Source organism: Cavia porcellus, unplaced genomic scaffold, assembly GCF_034190915.1.
Source record: "Cavia porcellus strain 051 isolate PalLab524CR breed Dunkin Hartley unplaced genomic scaffold, mCavPor4.1 scaffold_19, whole genome shotgun sequence".
Lineage (NCBI taxonomy): Eukaryota > Metazoa > Chordata > Mammalia > Rodentia > Caviidae > Cavia > Cavia porcellus.
This window is the reverse complement of record NW_026947502.1, coordinates 30,460,331-30,476,280: the sequence shown is the minus strand read 5'-3', so window position 1 is coordinate 30,476,280 and position 15,950 is coordinate 30,460,331. Positions and strand designations below refer to the sequence as shown.

The 15,950-nt window shown below is 53.0% G+C and overlaps 1 protein-coding gene across 1 annotated transcript; it reads left to right on the top strand.

The window, feature by feature from the left end:
• Positions 1–964: 964 nt before the first annotated feature.
• Positions 965–8,881, top strand: Sncb (synuclein beta). Its single transcript, XM_003473233.5, has 5 exons — positions 965–1,088; positions 3,889–3,930; positions 4,089–4,207; positions 7,828–7,917; positions 8,240–8,881. Exons 1-5 carry the CDS (start codon positions 968–970, stop codon positions 8,270–8,272), a joined length of 405 nt encoding a protein of 134 aa, XP_003473281.1. The 5' UTR covers positions 965–967; the 3' UTR covers positions 8,273–8,881.
• The last annotated feature ends 7,069 nt before the right edge of the window (positions 8,882–15,950 follow it).

Sequence of the window (15,950 nt, the reverse complement as noted above, 5' to 3'; positions counted from 1 at the left end):
TCAGTCAGGCGGAGGGGGCGGTGCAGCCGCCAGGGGGGGCGCTGAGCTCAGAGCTGCCGCAGCGCCGGAGCTGGAGCCGGAGCCCGAGCGCGCGAGCGAGCTGGGCGCGAGAAGTACCCTTGGTGGCCACGCAACCGGGGCCCGGCACTGCTGCGCCCCTGCTCAGGACTGGTGACCCGAGCGCCCGGCCGCGGCCGGATCCCCCGCTGGCCCGGGGTTCACCCCTGCCGGCGCTAGCCCAGCCTCCGGGTCTGCTCGCCGCAGCCGCCGCAGCCGCCTCTCCATTCCCAGCCCGGGCCCCGCATCCAGGTGAGGCGGCCGCGGACCCGGAGCGACTGGGGCAGGGTGAGACTGGAGAAGTCCGTGGGGCTGGAGATGGGGAAAGGGAGGTAAAATGGAACGGGGCTGCAGGGAGAGGGTGGGTGCACGTTAGTGTGCACCCCCTGGGTAAGTGCGTCTGTTTCTCTGTGTTTGCAACCATCTGAGTGGCCGTGTGGACGTGCGTCCGAGCTCGTGTGTGTCGGGGGTCCGTGCGCGTTTGAGCGTCTGCATGTTCTGTATGTGCACGTGAGCGTGCCCGCGATGCATGTTTGTGTGCATGACCGTGTGACTGTCGTGTGTGTGTGTGTGTGTGTGTGTGTGTGTGTGTGTGTGTGTGTGTGTAGGCAGGCCACGGGTCTTCGCGCCGAGCTCCGCACCCCGGTTCTGCGGGGCTGCAGGTTGCAGGGCTCCGGATAACAGAGGCCGTAGCCCCTCCCGCGTCCCAGGTTTCAAGGACGCTGGGACTCACCACTGCCACTGCCCTAAGGCCTCACACTGGGGAATCTGAGGAGGAGAAAGGGGCTCTGGGAAAGAAGGGGCGCCAAGGAGTGGGGATGGGGGACACCGCGTCCCTCGGGAAGGGCTGGGTAGAGGTGTCCAGCCAGAGCGCCGGTGCGCGTGTCTTCACCCTCCCCAGGCCGCCAGGATGGACGTGTTCATGAAGGGCCTGTCCATGGCCAAGGAGGGCGTTGTGGCTGCCGCTGAGAAAACCAAGCAGGGGGTCACCGAGGCTGCGGAGAAGACCAAGGAGGGCGTCCTCTACGTCGGTGGGCTTCCGGGGTTGCAGGGTTTGGGTGTCCTCTGAGGGTGTGGGGACGGGGTCCTCACAGACAGTGAGTGATCCAGGCAGAAGAATATGAGTCAGCAGACAGGCGGGGTCAGCAGGGGTCACTGGGGACATAGCCCAGGAAAGCCTGGACTGGTAAACGATTGAAGGCAGGATTCTGCTGAAAGACCAGAGACCACTGCAGTGATCAAAGCAGAGAGCTTCCTTTTTAAAAATTTCTATTACCATTATTAATAGTTATTTGGTTTCGAATCCGTGCTCTAGGACCAAGTGCTGTGTGAATTACGATTATATCCCTTCCTTCATTTAAGGCTCCCAGCCCATTCCACGGAGCAGAGACTCCCAGAGATTTAGCTACCTTGCCCAAGGTCACGAGGCTGATTAAACCGGAAGCAAGGGTCTGAATCCCGCCTTATAGACTCTGAAGCCCTAGTCTGTGTGGGCCTCCTCCCTCCCCTATCAGTCCAGGCTCCTCCAACCATTGCCAGGGCTGGGCTGCTCACCAGGTCCCTCTGCCTCCCATCGCCCGCGGCTCCCCTGTCACCAGCTCTCCTCTCCTCTTGTCCACCCTCCTTGCAGCTACCAGCTGGTGTCAGGAGAAAGGCCAGGTGGTTAAAATCTCTCTTCTTAAGTGGGAAAGGAGCTTATAGGGTCATTTACATAAAGAGAGGACGGATGGAATTTACACTTACCTGTTTTTTGGAGCCTTTTTGGTGACTGGAGGCTCCCTGTGTGCAGCAGGTGTAAGTACCCCTTATGTAGGCTTAATGGGGCTAGTAAGTGGCCCCATGATCACAGCAGATTTGATCTATGCAAATATTTTGTGCCCACTTACTATTCACCAACCATTGTGCAGGTCCTGGGGATGTACCAGGGAAGAACAGACATGGGTGGTTAGTCTCCTCATGACACAGAGCGTTTTGATGGTGGAATTCTGGATAGGATAGAAAGAGGTGGCATCTGAGGCTGAATACTAGGAGTCAGCTGAGGTATGGTTTGGTCAGAAAAGGTAGGTATGAAAGCCTTCGAATGCGCAGAGAGCAGAGGGCAGACAGCAATGGTAGGAGATGAGCTTGGGTTGGTGGGCAAGAGCCAGGTGACCAGGAGGTCCTTGTAAGGCCAGAGTAAAACATTCCTGTGACTGCAGTGAGAGATTGTGAATAACAGATGGGCATGATCTGACTTCAGTTTAGAAAGGTCTCTCAAGCCTTCGGAGACAGAGCAAACTGCAGGGCATCCCCTTAGGGAATAGTGTAGCCACCAGAAGAGGGTGGCCCAGGAAAGGCAGAGTGATGGAGACAAGAAGCTCGAGCCCACATCTGCCTGACCTCATCCTGGCCTCCTTCCTGCCCCCTCCCCCCAGCCCTACTGCTCCGCTCCTGTTGACCACTGGCACCCCTGTCACTGTCTCTTCCAACAGACTGCACCCCTGCCCTCATCAGATGGGCACTTCCTGTTCCTCCCTGCTGAGGATCCTCCCCAAATAGCCCCCAGTTCCTGCATGTTAAAGCTTCAGTTCACTGTAGCCTAGCATTCAGAGTCCTTCACAACCATGCCTCAGTGTACATTCCAACTCATTTCTCAACATGCCCCTTGTTCTTGGTACCTGGGCCCAGTCACTTCCTGTGTCTTACTGCATGATTCCCTGAACCTGAATCACCCTCCGAAGTTTCCTTCCAGAATACTCACCTGCTCCCATTTCTCCAGGACCAGGCAGTATCCTTTCTGCCCTCATGAAGCCCCTGGAGAATACCTACTTGAGGACCCCACTACCTGAGGTCCAGGAACTGAACCTGCTCCTCTCTTACCCCATTCAGGCAGTGAGTGACTAGCCCAGGTCCTGGTACAGAGCAAACGAGCATTTGCAGGAGGAGTGAATGGGGGCCATGCAACCTGCCCACCCCTGTCTCTGGGTTCTGGCTGGCCTTTGCCCTAAGCATCCTTCTGTCCACACCTGCTCTACTTTATACTCTGTCCACAGGTCTCAGCCCACCCAGAGGCTCACTTCTGAATTCAACAGCAGTTGTCTGGGTTGCTAAATCCTCAACTCCCCGGGGCCTCCCTAGCCCAGCCCAAGGCTTCTTGCCTTTCCTAGTGGCCTTCCCACATTGATATGACCAAGGTGCTACCCTCCTGGGAAGGCCCAGCCAATGTCCTGGGTGCCCATCACAATGTTCACATCACCCTTAGACCCACGCGTATCCAAGACTCCACTTTAAACAGAATGAAGAGTCTGGCCCTTGTTAGGAGGCGATAAGGGAGACAAAATGGAATGGGGTAGTTAGACATGGACTGTCACACATCAGGGGCCCTGGAGGCACCTTTCAAACTACATAGCTTGGTTCCCCCAGCTCCACCTGGCTCCCAGCCTAGGCCACGCACTCCTACAGTACTTGGTAACAGAACTTGGGAGGCAGAAACACCTGAATTTCAATGTCCATTCAGACACTTACTGGTTTCAGGGCCATTTTCAAGCTTCTGTTTCCTACCTGGGAGACAGGACACCTCACAGGCTGCGGAGAGGAGTGCATGAACCGGTGCGAGTCACTGCTTTGCCACCCCTTGGGGCAGGTACAGGTCTCAGGCCATCAGGGGGACTGCAAAGCCTAGGAAGGAGAGGTGGGCCCGGTAGGGTTAATATTGGGGCAGGACTGGCAAGATGTAGGTACCAGCGAGGCAACAATGGGGTGTCCTTCTGTCCATGCTGTAATCCTGTGCCGTGCCGGAATATCTGTTCCCTCAACTCAGACTCCTTATATGTGCTCTTTTTCTCCCTGCAGGAAGCAAGACCCGAGAGGGGGTAGTACAAGGTGTGGCCTCAGGTACCAGCTCAGCCCTGGCACAGTCCCCTTCCCTACGATCAGGCCGGGAGGGTGGGGGTGCCCCTGGGAAGGGCAGGCTCTGGGATGTTATGTGGGAGCATCTGTGCCTCCTTAACCCTGACCCCTCAACCCCTTCCCCTCATCCCTTGGTGCTCCAGTGGCTGAGAAAACCAAGGAGCAGGCATCACATCTGGGAGGAGCCGTGTTCTCTGGGGCAGGGAACATCGCAGCAGCCACGGGCCTGGTGAAGAAGGAGGAGTTCCCTACGGACCTGAAGGTGAGTGACTGCCGCGCACACACACCGGCACACAATAGACAGTGTCGTCCCCTGCACCCGTTGCCAGCCTGGGGCACAGACACCCTTGCCTCCCATTCTCCAGGGCTCAGAATGAGGCCTCTATGCATCAGATGTGTGTATAGATGCAGTGCTCCCTGACATGGCCCAGAATGGACTGTGTGCCTGATCCCACCTGCCAGTGTGACCCAGCACACTTCTGGCCACGTCTGCACGAGTTATTCACTTCATTAAATAAGTGTCAGTGCCAGCCAGGAATTGCTGTAGAGGCTCCTGCAGTGAATAGGATGCTCTGTTCACACAGCTGACGTTGTAGTGAGAAGAGGTGATGAAAAGCAAGCCAATAAACCAGGCAACTTCCAACAGAGATAGGTGCTGGGATGAAAGACAGCAAAGATAATAGGATGAAGTCTAAGGGTGAGAAGGTTACTTGAGCCAGAAAGTCTTCACTGAGAAAGTGATGTCTGAACTGACACCCAAGGGGTGAGATAGATATGCAAGAAATGTACTTCAGACAGTTAAGAATAGTAAATACAAAGGCCCTGGGGCAGGTGCAAGCAGCTATGAGTATGGTGGGAGGGGTGTGTGTCCCACATTTGTGCACATCTGTTTCCCTAGTGGAGTGATGGTGCCTACCCATGTAAGCATGAAGACAGAGGAGTCCATTAGGACTTCCTGCAAGGAAAGAGCCGTGAGCTCCTGAGCCCCAAGGAACAACTCCACCACTCCCTGGCTTGTGGCTCTGGTCAGCTCCCATCATGTCTCTGAGCCTGATTATCTGCCAGCAACACGAAGATGAACACACTTGTCCTTAGGCAGGTTAGAGATGATACAGATGAGAAAGTCTCAACATTTAAACATGTATCGGTGTCACCAGGAGGCCACGTGAAAATACAAGTGAGCCCCATCTTTAGAACTTCTAGTTCAGCGGATGAGTTGGGGGCCAAGAAGTTTTGTTTCTAATGAGTATGCCCGTGATGCCAATGCTGTGATCCCAGAGGTGACACTTTGTGAGCCAGCAGAACCTGGCTGGTATTCCGTGAGTGGCCCATTTGGCCACATGGTCATGCAAGCAGTCTGTGTCCTCTTCAGGGAACCATGTGATGACCGTTAGGCATGGAGGAGCACCCCTGGGACGGTGTGCCCTGTGCAACTATATACACACATCTAGACATTAGTCCTGTGAGTCCCTGAGTCTGTCCCTGGAGGCCCTTTGACATTTAGGTGCAGTCTAGGGGACTGGCCAGTGAGACCCCGTACCAGCCTCACTCCAGACATTTTGCACATGGTTCCTTCCATGGTTCAAAGCCTAGGTCTTTACTCAATAGTCCTGGTTCCAGTGCTGTCTCCACATTTTACCATCTATGCAATTTCTATTTCCTGTAACCGTATCACTAGTCATCATTCCCATGTGTTCATCCCTAGACATTTTACATGGAGTGACTCACTGACTCTTCAGTATCACCTTGAGAAAGGTACCATTACTAGCCCATTTTACAGAGAGAGGAATTGAGGCTCAGAAGTGAAGCATCTTGCCAAAGGTCCCCTGCCTCCTTCTCTTGTAAGTCTGTTGGGATCATAAGCTTAGGTCCATATCATGAGAGTTACTTTGTGCCAACACAGGCCCAGGCCCTGTGCTAGGTGCTGGGGTGCAGAGAAGGCAGGTCGGATATGCCCTCCTGAGGGTCTTTGTGACAGGCTTTTGCACAGAGTCATTTCTCTCTGGCCATTTTTCTCCTACTGGTGCTTGGAAACATCTCATGGCTGCTGTCTCAAGGGATTCATGTTTAGAGTCACAATCCAAACAGCAACCCTTCAAGGCTCCCAGGAGTGAGGGAACCCAGGCAGGCTCACATCCAGCATTTCTGATGATGCCACCTTCCGGCCTGCTTTCAGTAAGTACATTATCATGAAATCCTCACCTCAGCCTCTATTCCAGGCCGCTGTGATCTGAGGTGAAACAACTTAGCTGATGCAATATAGCTAGCAAGTGGCCAGGCTGGGGTTTTTCTAAGTGAATTTTTTGTTTTGGTGCTGGGGATGGATCTCAGGGCCCATTTTGCTGAGCGTGTGCTCTGCTACCAAACCATATACCTGACCCTTAAGTGACTTTTTATTGAAGTACAATGTACATGCAAAGAGCATGCAGCACCATGAAATTTTCAAGAGAGCTCCCCTATGTAACCAGCAGTCAGCTCAAGACAGAACATCAGCCTCCCGACACACTCCCCTCCTCTGTTCTCCCTTCCAAGCCCCTACCCCTAAAGTCAGGACTAGGCAGAGATAAGTGAAGAGTAGGGGCACCCACTCACAGGGCTACCTCTGTAGGGCCTGGAAGTGAACCCTATGTGCCTCCCTTGCATCACCTCAGTCTTGGCCATACCTACCCACCCTCCAAGAGTACCTGCTTCCTCACCTCTGCTACATAAAATAGTTAGGTGTTTCTCTACACAATAGAAAGGTTTTTGGGGTTTTTTTTTTGCTTTTAGTTTTTTTTTGGGGGGGGGGATCAAACTCAGGACCTCTCACTTACCAGGCAAGTGCTTGAGCTGCTGAGCTAAATCCCCAGCCCCAGTGAGGGGTTTCTTAACTTCATAAACTAAATGCTATTGTTCTTCATTCTTGTGTGCTATTCCACGGTGTGACTGGACTACAATGTACATGTCCATTCTGTTTGCACATACAGCTTGCTTCCAAATTATGCACTCAGGCTAGGATATATAACTCTTGTGTTTCATCCCTGAGTTCTGGTCATTGTGGGGTCATTGCAGCAATCAATTACTCCCCCACTTCCTGCACCTTGGTCCACCCACCTCTGAACTAGGAGAAATAAATCAGGTCAGGAGCTGTAACCTCGTGGGTCCACCTAGACAGGGACTGTTTTGTGTGTCTCTCTGTGCAACCAGCTGGGTCCTGTGTTCTGTGCACATACATGTGCTCACCTGCAGGCGGCCAGCCATGTGTTTGGCAGCCCCCCACATGCATGCCTGCTGATCTGTGTCTATCTGGGCAGCAGATGCAAGGGGGAGGGGAGAGTCTTAGCTCACACATCCAAGCAACACCATGAGCTGTTGCTTCCAGCTTATCTTAAAATAGCAACAGTGAAGAAACCAGGCCATGCTGGGCCCTGGGGGAGGGACGAGTGGAAGGTGGCAGGGGAATGGCTCAAAGCCCCTACCCATCCCTGTCCCTAAGCCTCCATCTCCCTCCAGCCCTGGAGGGGAGTCTCCAGGACTCTCTCTGGGGTCCTGCCATCCAGTGGAGCCAGACACAAAGGAGAGAGGGATAAATGGGTTGCCGGTGTGCTGTCTCTCCCTCTGTTCCATCCAGTAACAAATGGTGGCTGTGCAGAGGCTGCCAGGTGCTGGGGGAGAGGCACAGAGAGCCTAGCGCATTGGCTCCCTACACTTCCAGCTTTGGGTGATGATCAGGAAGGATTTCACCCCATCTCCAAGGTGATCCAAATAAAAGATTTAATTAAAAATTCCTGCACTGCCAACCCTTCCTTGCCTTCTCCCATGCCAATCAGCCAGAGGCTCACCAGCATAGATTTTCGGGGTATCCCTGCTGTCCTCACCAGCCTTGCCCTTCTCTACCCACAGCCAGAGGAAGTGGCCCAGGAAGCTGCTGAGGAGCCACTAATTGAGCCCTTGATGGAGCCAGAAGGGGAAAGTTATGAGGAATCACCCCAGGTGAGGGGGTAGCAGGGCTGGGTGGTCTCTGGGCATTCAGGATGATTGCTGCCAATTCGAGCCCTGGTGGGTGGTCCCTCCCATGATAAGGGTGAGACTTGAGCTTGGATCCTTGCCGCTTTAGAACCCAAGCGGCACGGAGGGGATAACAGATGGGGCCTAGAAGAGCTGAGGGAACCCAGCTGTCCCATCTCTAGGTCCCTCCAGGCCTAAGGGGAGGGGCTGCATATCCTCCGGAGGGATCAAGCATCCAGGGTTGGCTGTTGGTCTCCAACCCCCTTCCCTTTTGCTCTTCTCTACCCCACTTACCACTCTGATGCAGGAGGAGTATCAGGAATATGAGCCAGAGGCGTAAGGGACCAGGACGGCCCCCACCAGCAGCACAATTCCTTCCCAGCCCCTGCCCCACCCTCCCAGAGCCAGGGCTGTCCTTCTACCCTTTCCCCAAAACACGAGATCTTCCGTCTCCAAGGCGCCCCTTGGAGCCTGTTGTCAGTGTCTTTCCGTCTGTCTATTCTACCTGCCCGCGTCCAACCCTGGGGCATGGACTGGGCCGGGGCTTCCGCCACGGCTAGGAGCCTTGACCACCAGTGCAGCCCCTCTTGGTCCCACCTGTCCAGTGTCCGTGCGGATGTAGCATGTTCTATGTATTTTTAAACGAAGATAGAAAAGTGACAGCTCCTCCAACACCCCGACAGAGGCTCTCCAAGGGGCCCCCGGGCAGCCCCAGAGCACCCCACCACACTCCCCACATCGACCCCAAGAATATTTTTTTTTAAACCAAAACCAGGAGCCAGGCTGTGCCACGCCCCTTCCCTCAGCCGGCCCTGTCCGAGCGCGGGCATCGTGTGTTGTGATTGTGGCATGGAGAGCCCCCTACCCCATCCCGTGTGAGCGTGTTCCGGGCGGGCGGGCCCGGCCGTCCCACCCGCGTGTGTCCATGAATAAAGCCAATCTGTCTGTAGTCAGCGCCGCAAGGGCAGGGCTGAGCGCCTGGTGGAAGAGGCAGGTGGGCTTCCTCGTCCCGCAACGGCTCTCTGCTCTTTGGGGTCTGCCACACGCCACCCAAGTATAGGACTGACTACCTGGACCTGGACTTCTCCATCTTCTACTCTTCATCCAGGCCCAAGACCTGGAGGGGCAGAGGAGGGTCGCCTTTGGGTTGGGATGCAGTTGACTGGGAGGCGTAAAGGGGGCGCCACCTGCTGGGCTACAACGCGTTTATTAGGTACTACACCAAGGGAAAGCCCCGCGCTGCACAGGCGGGGAGGGGGGGGGGATGGGCGGGATGCCGCGCGTGCATGTACGCGGGCCCTCAGGCGCAAGCCCGCGTGGACTTTCCCGGGCCAGCGCACACGTGCAGACACGCGGGCTCTCAGTTCCACATGCGCCTGGAGAAACCTTCAGAAATCAGCCGTGCTGGCACAGAAAGGCTCCGTTACACGCTGATTGATCTCTTCCCGCTGCAGAACGTGTACACATACACATACCTACCCACACCTGCCCAACGCAGAAAAACTCAGAAAGGGAAGGGGAAAAGGACAGAGGTCTGGTACGCGGTGTTCAACTTCTAGAAAGGCGCGAAAGTTTGAGTTCTCGGATGAAGTGGGTCTGCAGACCTCTCAGAAGGCGTCCAAGAGTCTTGAGCACACCAGGATCGGCACTAGGGGGCCCCCAACACCGCCTCAGAGTGAGGAAGAAAGGGACTAGGCAATCCTGCGGGTTCTGCGCAGACGCCCCGCTCCGGGCAGAGAAAAACCGCTGCTTTATTGGCTCAGAAGCTCCCACTCCGGGCCCCGCCCCCTGCGCGGCGCCCCGCCCTCTTTCGCTGCAGATAACGGGCCCTGCCTTGCAGGCGTCTGGCAAGGTTTTGCCGCAGAGGCTCCCAGCCTTGCCTGCGAAGACCCACCCTCACATCCCTCAGCCAGGACCCGGTGCCCAGTTCTCAACCCTTCCACCCTAAAGCTGCAAGATGCTTGCTCTGTTTACTCAACCCCCAAGCATCGGCGCCTCCTCCCCGGGATTGGCGGAGGCGAGGCAAGGCGATTCCAAGCCTGGAAAGGCCTCCCACATGGCAGGAGACCAGTCTGCTCGGGTCACCTTGGCCTGCAGTGTGTGTGTGGTGGTGGGGATTCTTTATTTCCGGAAGCAGGAAGCAGCTGGCCGATGAACAGCGGGAGCTGTGTGCATGTGCGGGTCAGCGTGTCTGTGTTTAGGGAGAACAGGTGGGTTTAGATTCTGTGATTCCAGTGACTTTGGAGCAGCTTGAAATCCCTTTGGGCTGAATTAAGTCACTATGTGCAACTCACAATCCTTAGGGATGGCAAATTCAAGACCCGCTGAATTGGGCCTCTAGGTACGTTTCATTTGCTGCACCAGGTTTTAAAATTTTAAAATCTGAATACCTTTGGGCTGTGCACACCTTTTCCAGTTGGCAGTGATCCCTTGGTCCCTTTCCCTCCTTACTGTATTAGACATATCCACTTACTTCATTTTCATGAACTGCCTGCCCTCTAAAGAAGAGTTTGTGACTTCCAATCCAGAAACCACACCTGATCCCCATTTTTAGATGCCAAAACTAGGTTTACCACCTGGCCTAAGGGGAGATTTATTCTTCCTTCCCTAGTGCCAAGTCCTACACCTGGCCCCACTGTGCATGGTTCTGCTCAGAGAGCAATGTTCTCATCTGTCAGGTTCACTTTAAATTCATTCCAGGCACAGGCCCAGAAGTGTCAGCAGAAGATGTCGGCCCTGTGTCAGACGGCAGTGGGTGTGTAAGGTCACACAGCTCATGGGCTCCTCCCACGTGACAGGCACAGAGCCAGTTCCCAAGTGACCAGTATATCCCGGGCATATGGTACTTACGCCATTCACTTCACTTGATACCAACTGCAAGAATTGCTTGTTGTGAGGCCCAATTTATAGATGAGGAAGTGGGGATTGGAGAGGCAAAACTACCTGCCCTAGTCACACTGGCGGGAAGGGGCAAAATCCACTCTGAGCCCCAAGACTGACTCCAAAGCATAATGTCTTTGGAATTTTCACAATAGGCGTTCTCTAGCTTTGAAGAGAGACAAACAAAGGAAGCACCCCCACAGTAGGACACACAGAGGGCTGCAATGTGAAGATTCCAGACACTTGTGCAATATCATGAAGACTGGGAGCAACACTGTGTGTGTGTGTGTGTGTGTGTGTGAACGAGCTGTGTGCACACATCTGTGGTGTGGGCATGGGTATGAGCCATGTGCGTGTCAGTGTTCGTGTGTGTACACAGATGCTACCCATGTGTGTTGTGTGCATTCACTTAGTCATCTGACAACGTGTGTTATTACACATCTGCCCTGTTCTCAGAAGTGAGTGACTTCAGGGAACTGGCCTGCAGGCTGATGGTCTTGTCATCTTACCTCTCATGGATCGCAAAACGATCAAGATAATTGCGAGTTTCATGAAGAACATAAAAAAATGTGGTAGAGTTGTAGGGAGGGAGGTGGTGAAAACAACATTAAAACAGGGTGGCTGGGTCAGGTATCTGAGGAGGTGAGTGGACCCTGAGCCTGCATGGAAAGAGGGTGGAGTGGGGCATCTCCAGAAGACCAAGTACTGCAGGTAGAGGAAATGCCACCTCTGAGTTTGTGTGCCAAAGTGTGATCAGCGAGGCTGAGGCTGGTCAGGGGGCCTTCAGAGGTCCGTGCTCCCAGGTCCACTCCTACTGGTTCCTACTTTCTCTTCCTTTGCATGTGTCCTTTCTTCCATCAGGGCAAGCTGCCCTCAACTCTGCTTGTTTCAATCTTTCCTTCTTGCCACTACTCATTGGACCAAAAGCAATTTTTTTCTCACCACCCTTCTGCTGTTCAGATGCACACAGAAACCCCTATTCCACCCATCAGTACTCAGAACCCTTGCTGGATGGCTCACTGGAAAGTAGCCCTCCCCTTAATGAGGACTGGGGGCTGTCCTCATGTCCCCCCCACCATTCATCTGCCTGTCTACCCCCCCTGCCCAGTAATGCAGCTTCCTGGCTTTCTCTGGTACTTTATTTTTGTTTTCTCCCTTCCCTATTTATAGCTCTCTCCCCTCCAAACCATCCCTGCATCTATCCCGTTGCCTAGAAACAAGCTCTAGGCTGAGGCTGGGGGAAGGCCAGACGGAGCCCAGGCAGGGGGAAAGAAGGAGATGTCACCCACTCCCCTAACAGCCCACTCTGCCCTCTGTCCATCACCCACAGATATTTTTTAAAGAATAAAACAAATGTGAACAACACATATTCACAAAGAACATCTTCCAGGCTTCTACATGGCATGGTGAGTGTGATTTCACTCATGCTTCTTAATAGTCCCCCCTGCCTGAAGTGTTTTCAGATGAGGAAACTGAGGCTTCAGGAAATAAAAGTCCTACAGCCAAAGCTTTCTCATCAGAATCTCCATGGTCTGAATTTGAAAGATTTGAAAGCATAAGTAATTCTATAATCTATTAATTGGAGGATGGTAAAGGAAAATGTATCTACAGTTCTGCCACATACCAAGCCACTAGTTATGCCTCAGCCATGCCCTCTTACGTGTCCCTGAAGTTCCCCTGCCATGGCCCAACCATACTCCTGCAGTACCACCACCGTGTCTTCCCCTGGCCACCACTATATACCCCACCTGCCCCCCATCATGCCCTCACCCTGACCAACTGCAAGTCCACAGACTGGAGCTAGAAGATGGAGCTTTACTCCTAGTTCTGTCATTTCACCAACTGTGTGACATTGTTCTAAGCATGCAAACTTTGCCCAGCTCCAAAATCAGCAGGCTAATTTCTACTCCTTAGGGCTAATAGAGAATTTAATAACTGTAGAGTGCTATAAACGTGAGTAATCAACTGGAATAGTTAATATTGTTATTGTTGATTATATTATTAGGGCCAAGAGGCAAGGAAAAGGAGCTCAAATGAGTTCTGGGATTAGAGGGGAAACCCCTGGCCTGTGTCTGGAGAAAGGACCCCTTTTCCTGGCAGAATAAAGATCATGGGTTGGGGCTACCTGAGAAGCCCTATTGCACTTTCTCAAGTGTTTATCCCCTCTGTCCTCCCCCAGCCTCCCCAAAAGCCCACCTCTGCCTTCCAAACAGGCTTTCTGGGCAGAATGGGGGAGGGGCTCCTAAGGAGCAGCTGGGCCATGATTCAGCCTGAGTCACCCATCCAAATTCTGGGGCCGCCCCCAGTTGGGCCAGGGCCTGCAGCTGCTGGGAGTAAGGGTGTTGCAAAATGGGAGGGCATCTTTGGGTATCAGGCTGTGCTCATGCATGCTCAGGCCAGGGATCATATGATCCCAAGCCAGCACGGTGATGGCTGGAGGCCATACAAGGAGGTCAGGGAGGGAAAATAAATCCATGCGCCTCAGATAACTATCTGCACTGACTGAGGAGGCAGGGGTGTGTGTGTGTGTGTGTGTGTGTGTGTGTGTGTGTGGTGCTACAGGTGTATATGAGTAGGGCGAAGGTATAGCTGGAGTGACTCCCAACTCGGCCTCTTTCTATTTCTTTGGCCCTGGCAAGTTACTACTTTCCTGAAGGTCAGGCAATCTGTTTCTTCACCTATGCAATGGGAATATTTACTGTGTCATCACTGGTGGTTTTTCTTAAGGATAAAATATGGTGACTATAGAACACATAGGAGCCAGTAAATGGCACACTGTCATTCCATCATCTCAGGTATCTTGGTTATGCACTGCATTCATGAGGACAGGTGCATAGCTGAGTGTCTATGCAAGTCCTAAGGGGTGCCAGGGCTTTCTTGAAAGTGTGTAAATGTGCATTGAATATATCCCCCTGAAGCACAAGAACTTTATAGAAAGTTGGGTTTACACGGTATTTTACCAGTGCTCACACACATACACACAGAGCATATACCTTCCCAAGGGAATGGAATTTGCTGAAATTCAGCCTGGACCAGGACCAGTGTAAAGGTGAAGGGATCCAGAACTATGGATACAGTTGTGTTGGGATCCTGGACCTTCTCCAAAGCTCCAGCTTCCAGCTGGAATGGGAATAACTGGCCAGGCCAGGAGGGTGGGCCAGATTGGTTTAATGGGATGGATATGAACATAATATAGTCAAGAGAAGGTGGGCTAGCGTGGGACACAGAGTGTGAGTGTGTGTGTGTATGTGTGTGATCACAAAGATGCACAGGGTGGCTTTGGGGGCTGGTTGCCATCTCTGCTCTGGTACAGTCTGCTTGTCTCCATGGTGCCTGTTGCCACACACGCTTGCTTTTCAGAAAGTCACTGGGATTGTTTATTCCACCCCCGGCCTGGGCGCCAGCCAAGGAGCAGCAGGCACTTGTTTATCTTCTGGTACGTACGAGTGTGTATGGTTCCCCGGCGGCAGACCAACCCGAGACAGGCACATGTACACGCTCACATGGGTGTGGGTGGCCATGTTGATTGTCACAAGGTGAGCTAAAACCCCAAGCCCAGGCTTACTTTCTCCACATAGGAGCAAAGATGGTCCTCCAGCAACTACAGATGCATCCTCAATTTGGTAACCTCCAAAGTTCCTCCAGGAGAGTGTGAGAACCATTTTCCCATGTTTGGTCCCTGAGCCCCCCCACACCAGAATGAATTATTGGTCAGTGATTGACCAGGCCTGAGTCACCACCTGCCCGAGGAGCTGGAGTGGGATTTGTGCCCTACCCCACCACATAAATGAGGCTGAGGAAGTGGTCCCCCAAGGAAAGTGGAGATCTGTGATCAGAAAAGGGTTCATGGGCTTCACTTGGCATTCCCCACAAAGAATACCGTACGTAAAGGACTTGTTTTTTTTTTTTTTTTTCTTTCTCCGAGTTCTGGAAGCCTAGTGCTGTACAGAGAGACCTCAACTAAGGTCACCCAGCTAGTAACTGACATCTAAGACTTATGCCACACAGACTGCTTCTCTGGTCATTTTGAGTTCTTCCTCTGCCTTAGCAAGTGTTTTGTTTTGTTGTTCAAAGGTTTCCATTTTAAAAATTAGTATTGCCAACAAATCCCTTTGTAACAAGAGTGGTCAGAGAGCATAAAAGAGAACGAGAAGAGACCCTGACTACACCCACAGACCAGACACAGCCAGACTCTGTCCACATCCCCTTGAATCCTTTGATTATTTCTGGGCCCAATAGTAGGATTTCAAACAGCGAGCGCCTGGATTTTTGTCAAAGAGATGCTCTCCAGCTGCTGGAACCCCCTCCCCATGCATTGTGAGTCAGAAGTGTCACACAGCCCCTTACAACACATCCCAGGGATAGCCATTAAGCAACGTCTTCCAAATGTTGGGATCTGCACACCCAAGGACCCTTGCCCTTGTCTGGAAGAACTCTAAGGTGTGCATTTACCTTGTTTTGTACTTCCCTGCAGACTTAAGCATCACTCACCCACTGCAGTAGCTGTTGTAGTAACGACCTCTCATTGGCTGCTTTCCCTCCCTGGGCCATCTTTCCTCTCCCCTGCTGGTGTCCTTCAATCTCAAATATAAATCACACACCTGCAGTTTCATCTTGGCCCTGTGAGCTACCCCAGGAATCTGGATCTCACCTTTTCTTCCACCATGAACATCTAAGCCAAACCCTTGTGCTCATCCTCACTAGCACCTTCCTTTCCCCTCCATCCTGCCCCTTCCTATCAAGATTGCAAATCCTTCAAGTCTCCCATGCTTTAACCTTCCATCTCCCTCGTCAGACCGCCCTCCTTTTTTCCCTTCAGAACCCAAACATTTCAAGAAAAGAGTCTACTTTCTACTCCACTTTCTTACTACATTTAGTCCCCACCCTGCCCACCACTGAAGGTCGGCCTTCCACTCCTGCACTCCACTGAAGGTGTGCTTATCAAGTGCGTGGTCGTGTCTCAGTGTTCTCCAAAGCCTCATGTGATCATAGGTGGTGTTTTTCAGAGACAGCTGGGATCCAGAATGTGTGATGCTGGGATCAAGGGTGTGTGATTACTAAGTTAGTCCATTGACTGGTTTGGTATAGCTCTGGGTATGGACAATGGGAAGGTCTATCTTGGGTGTGGGTGCTACCCA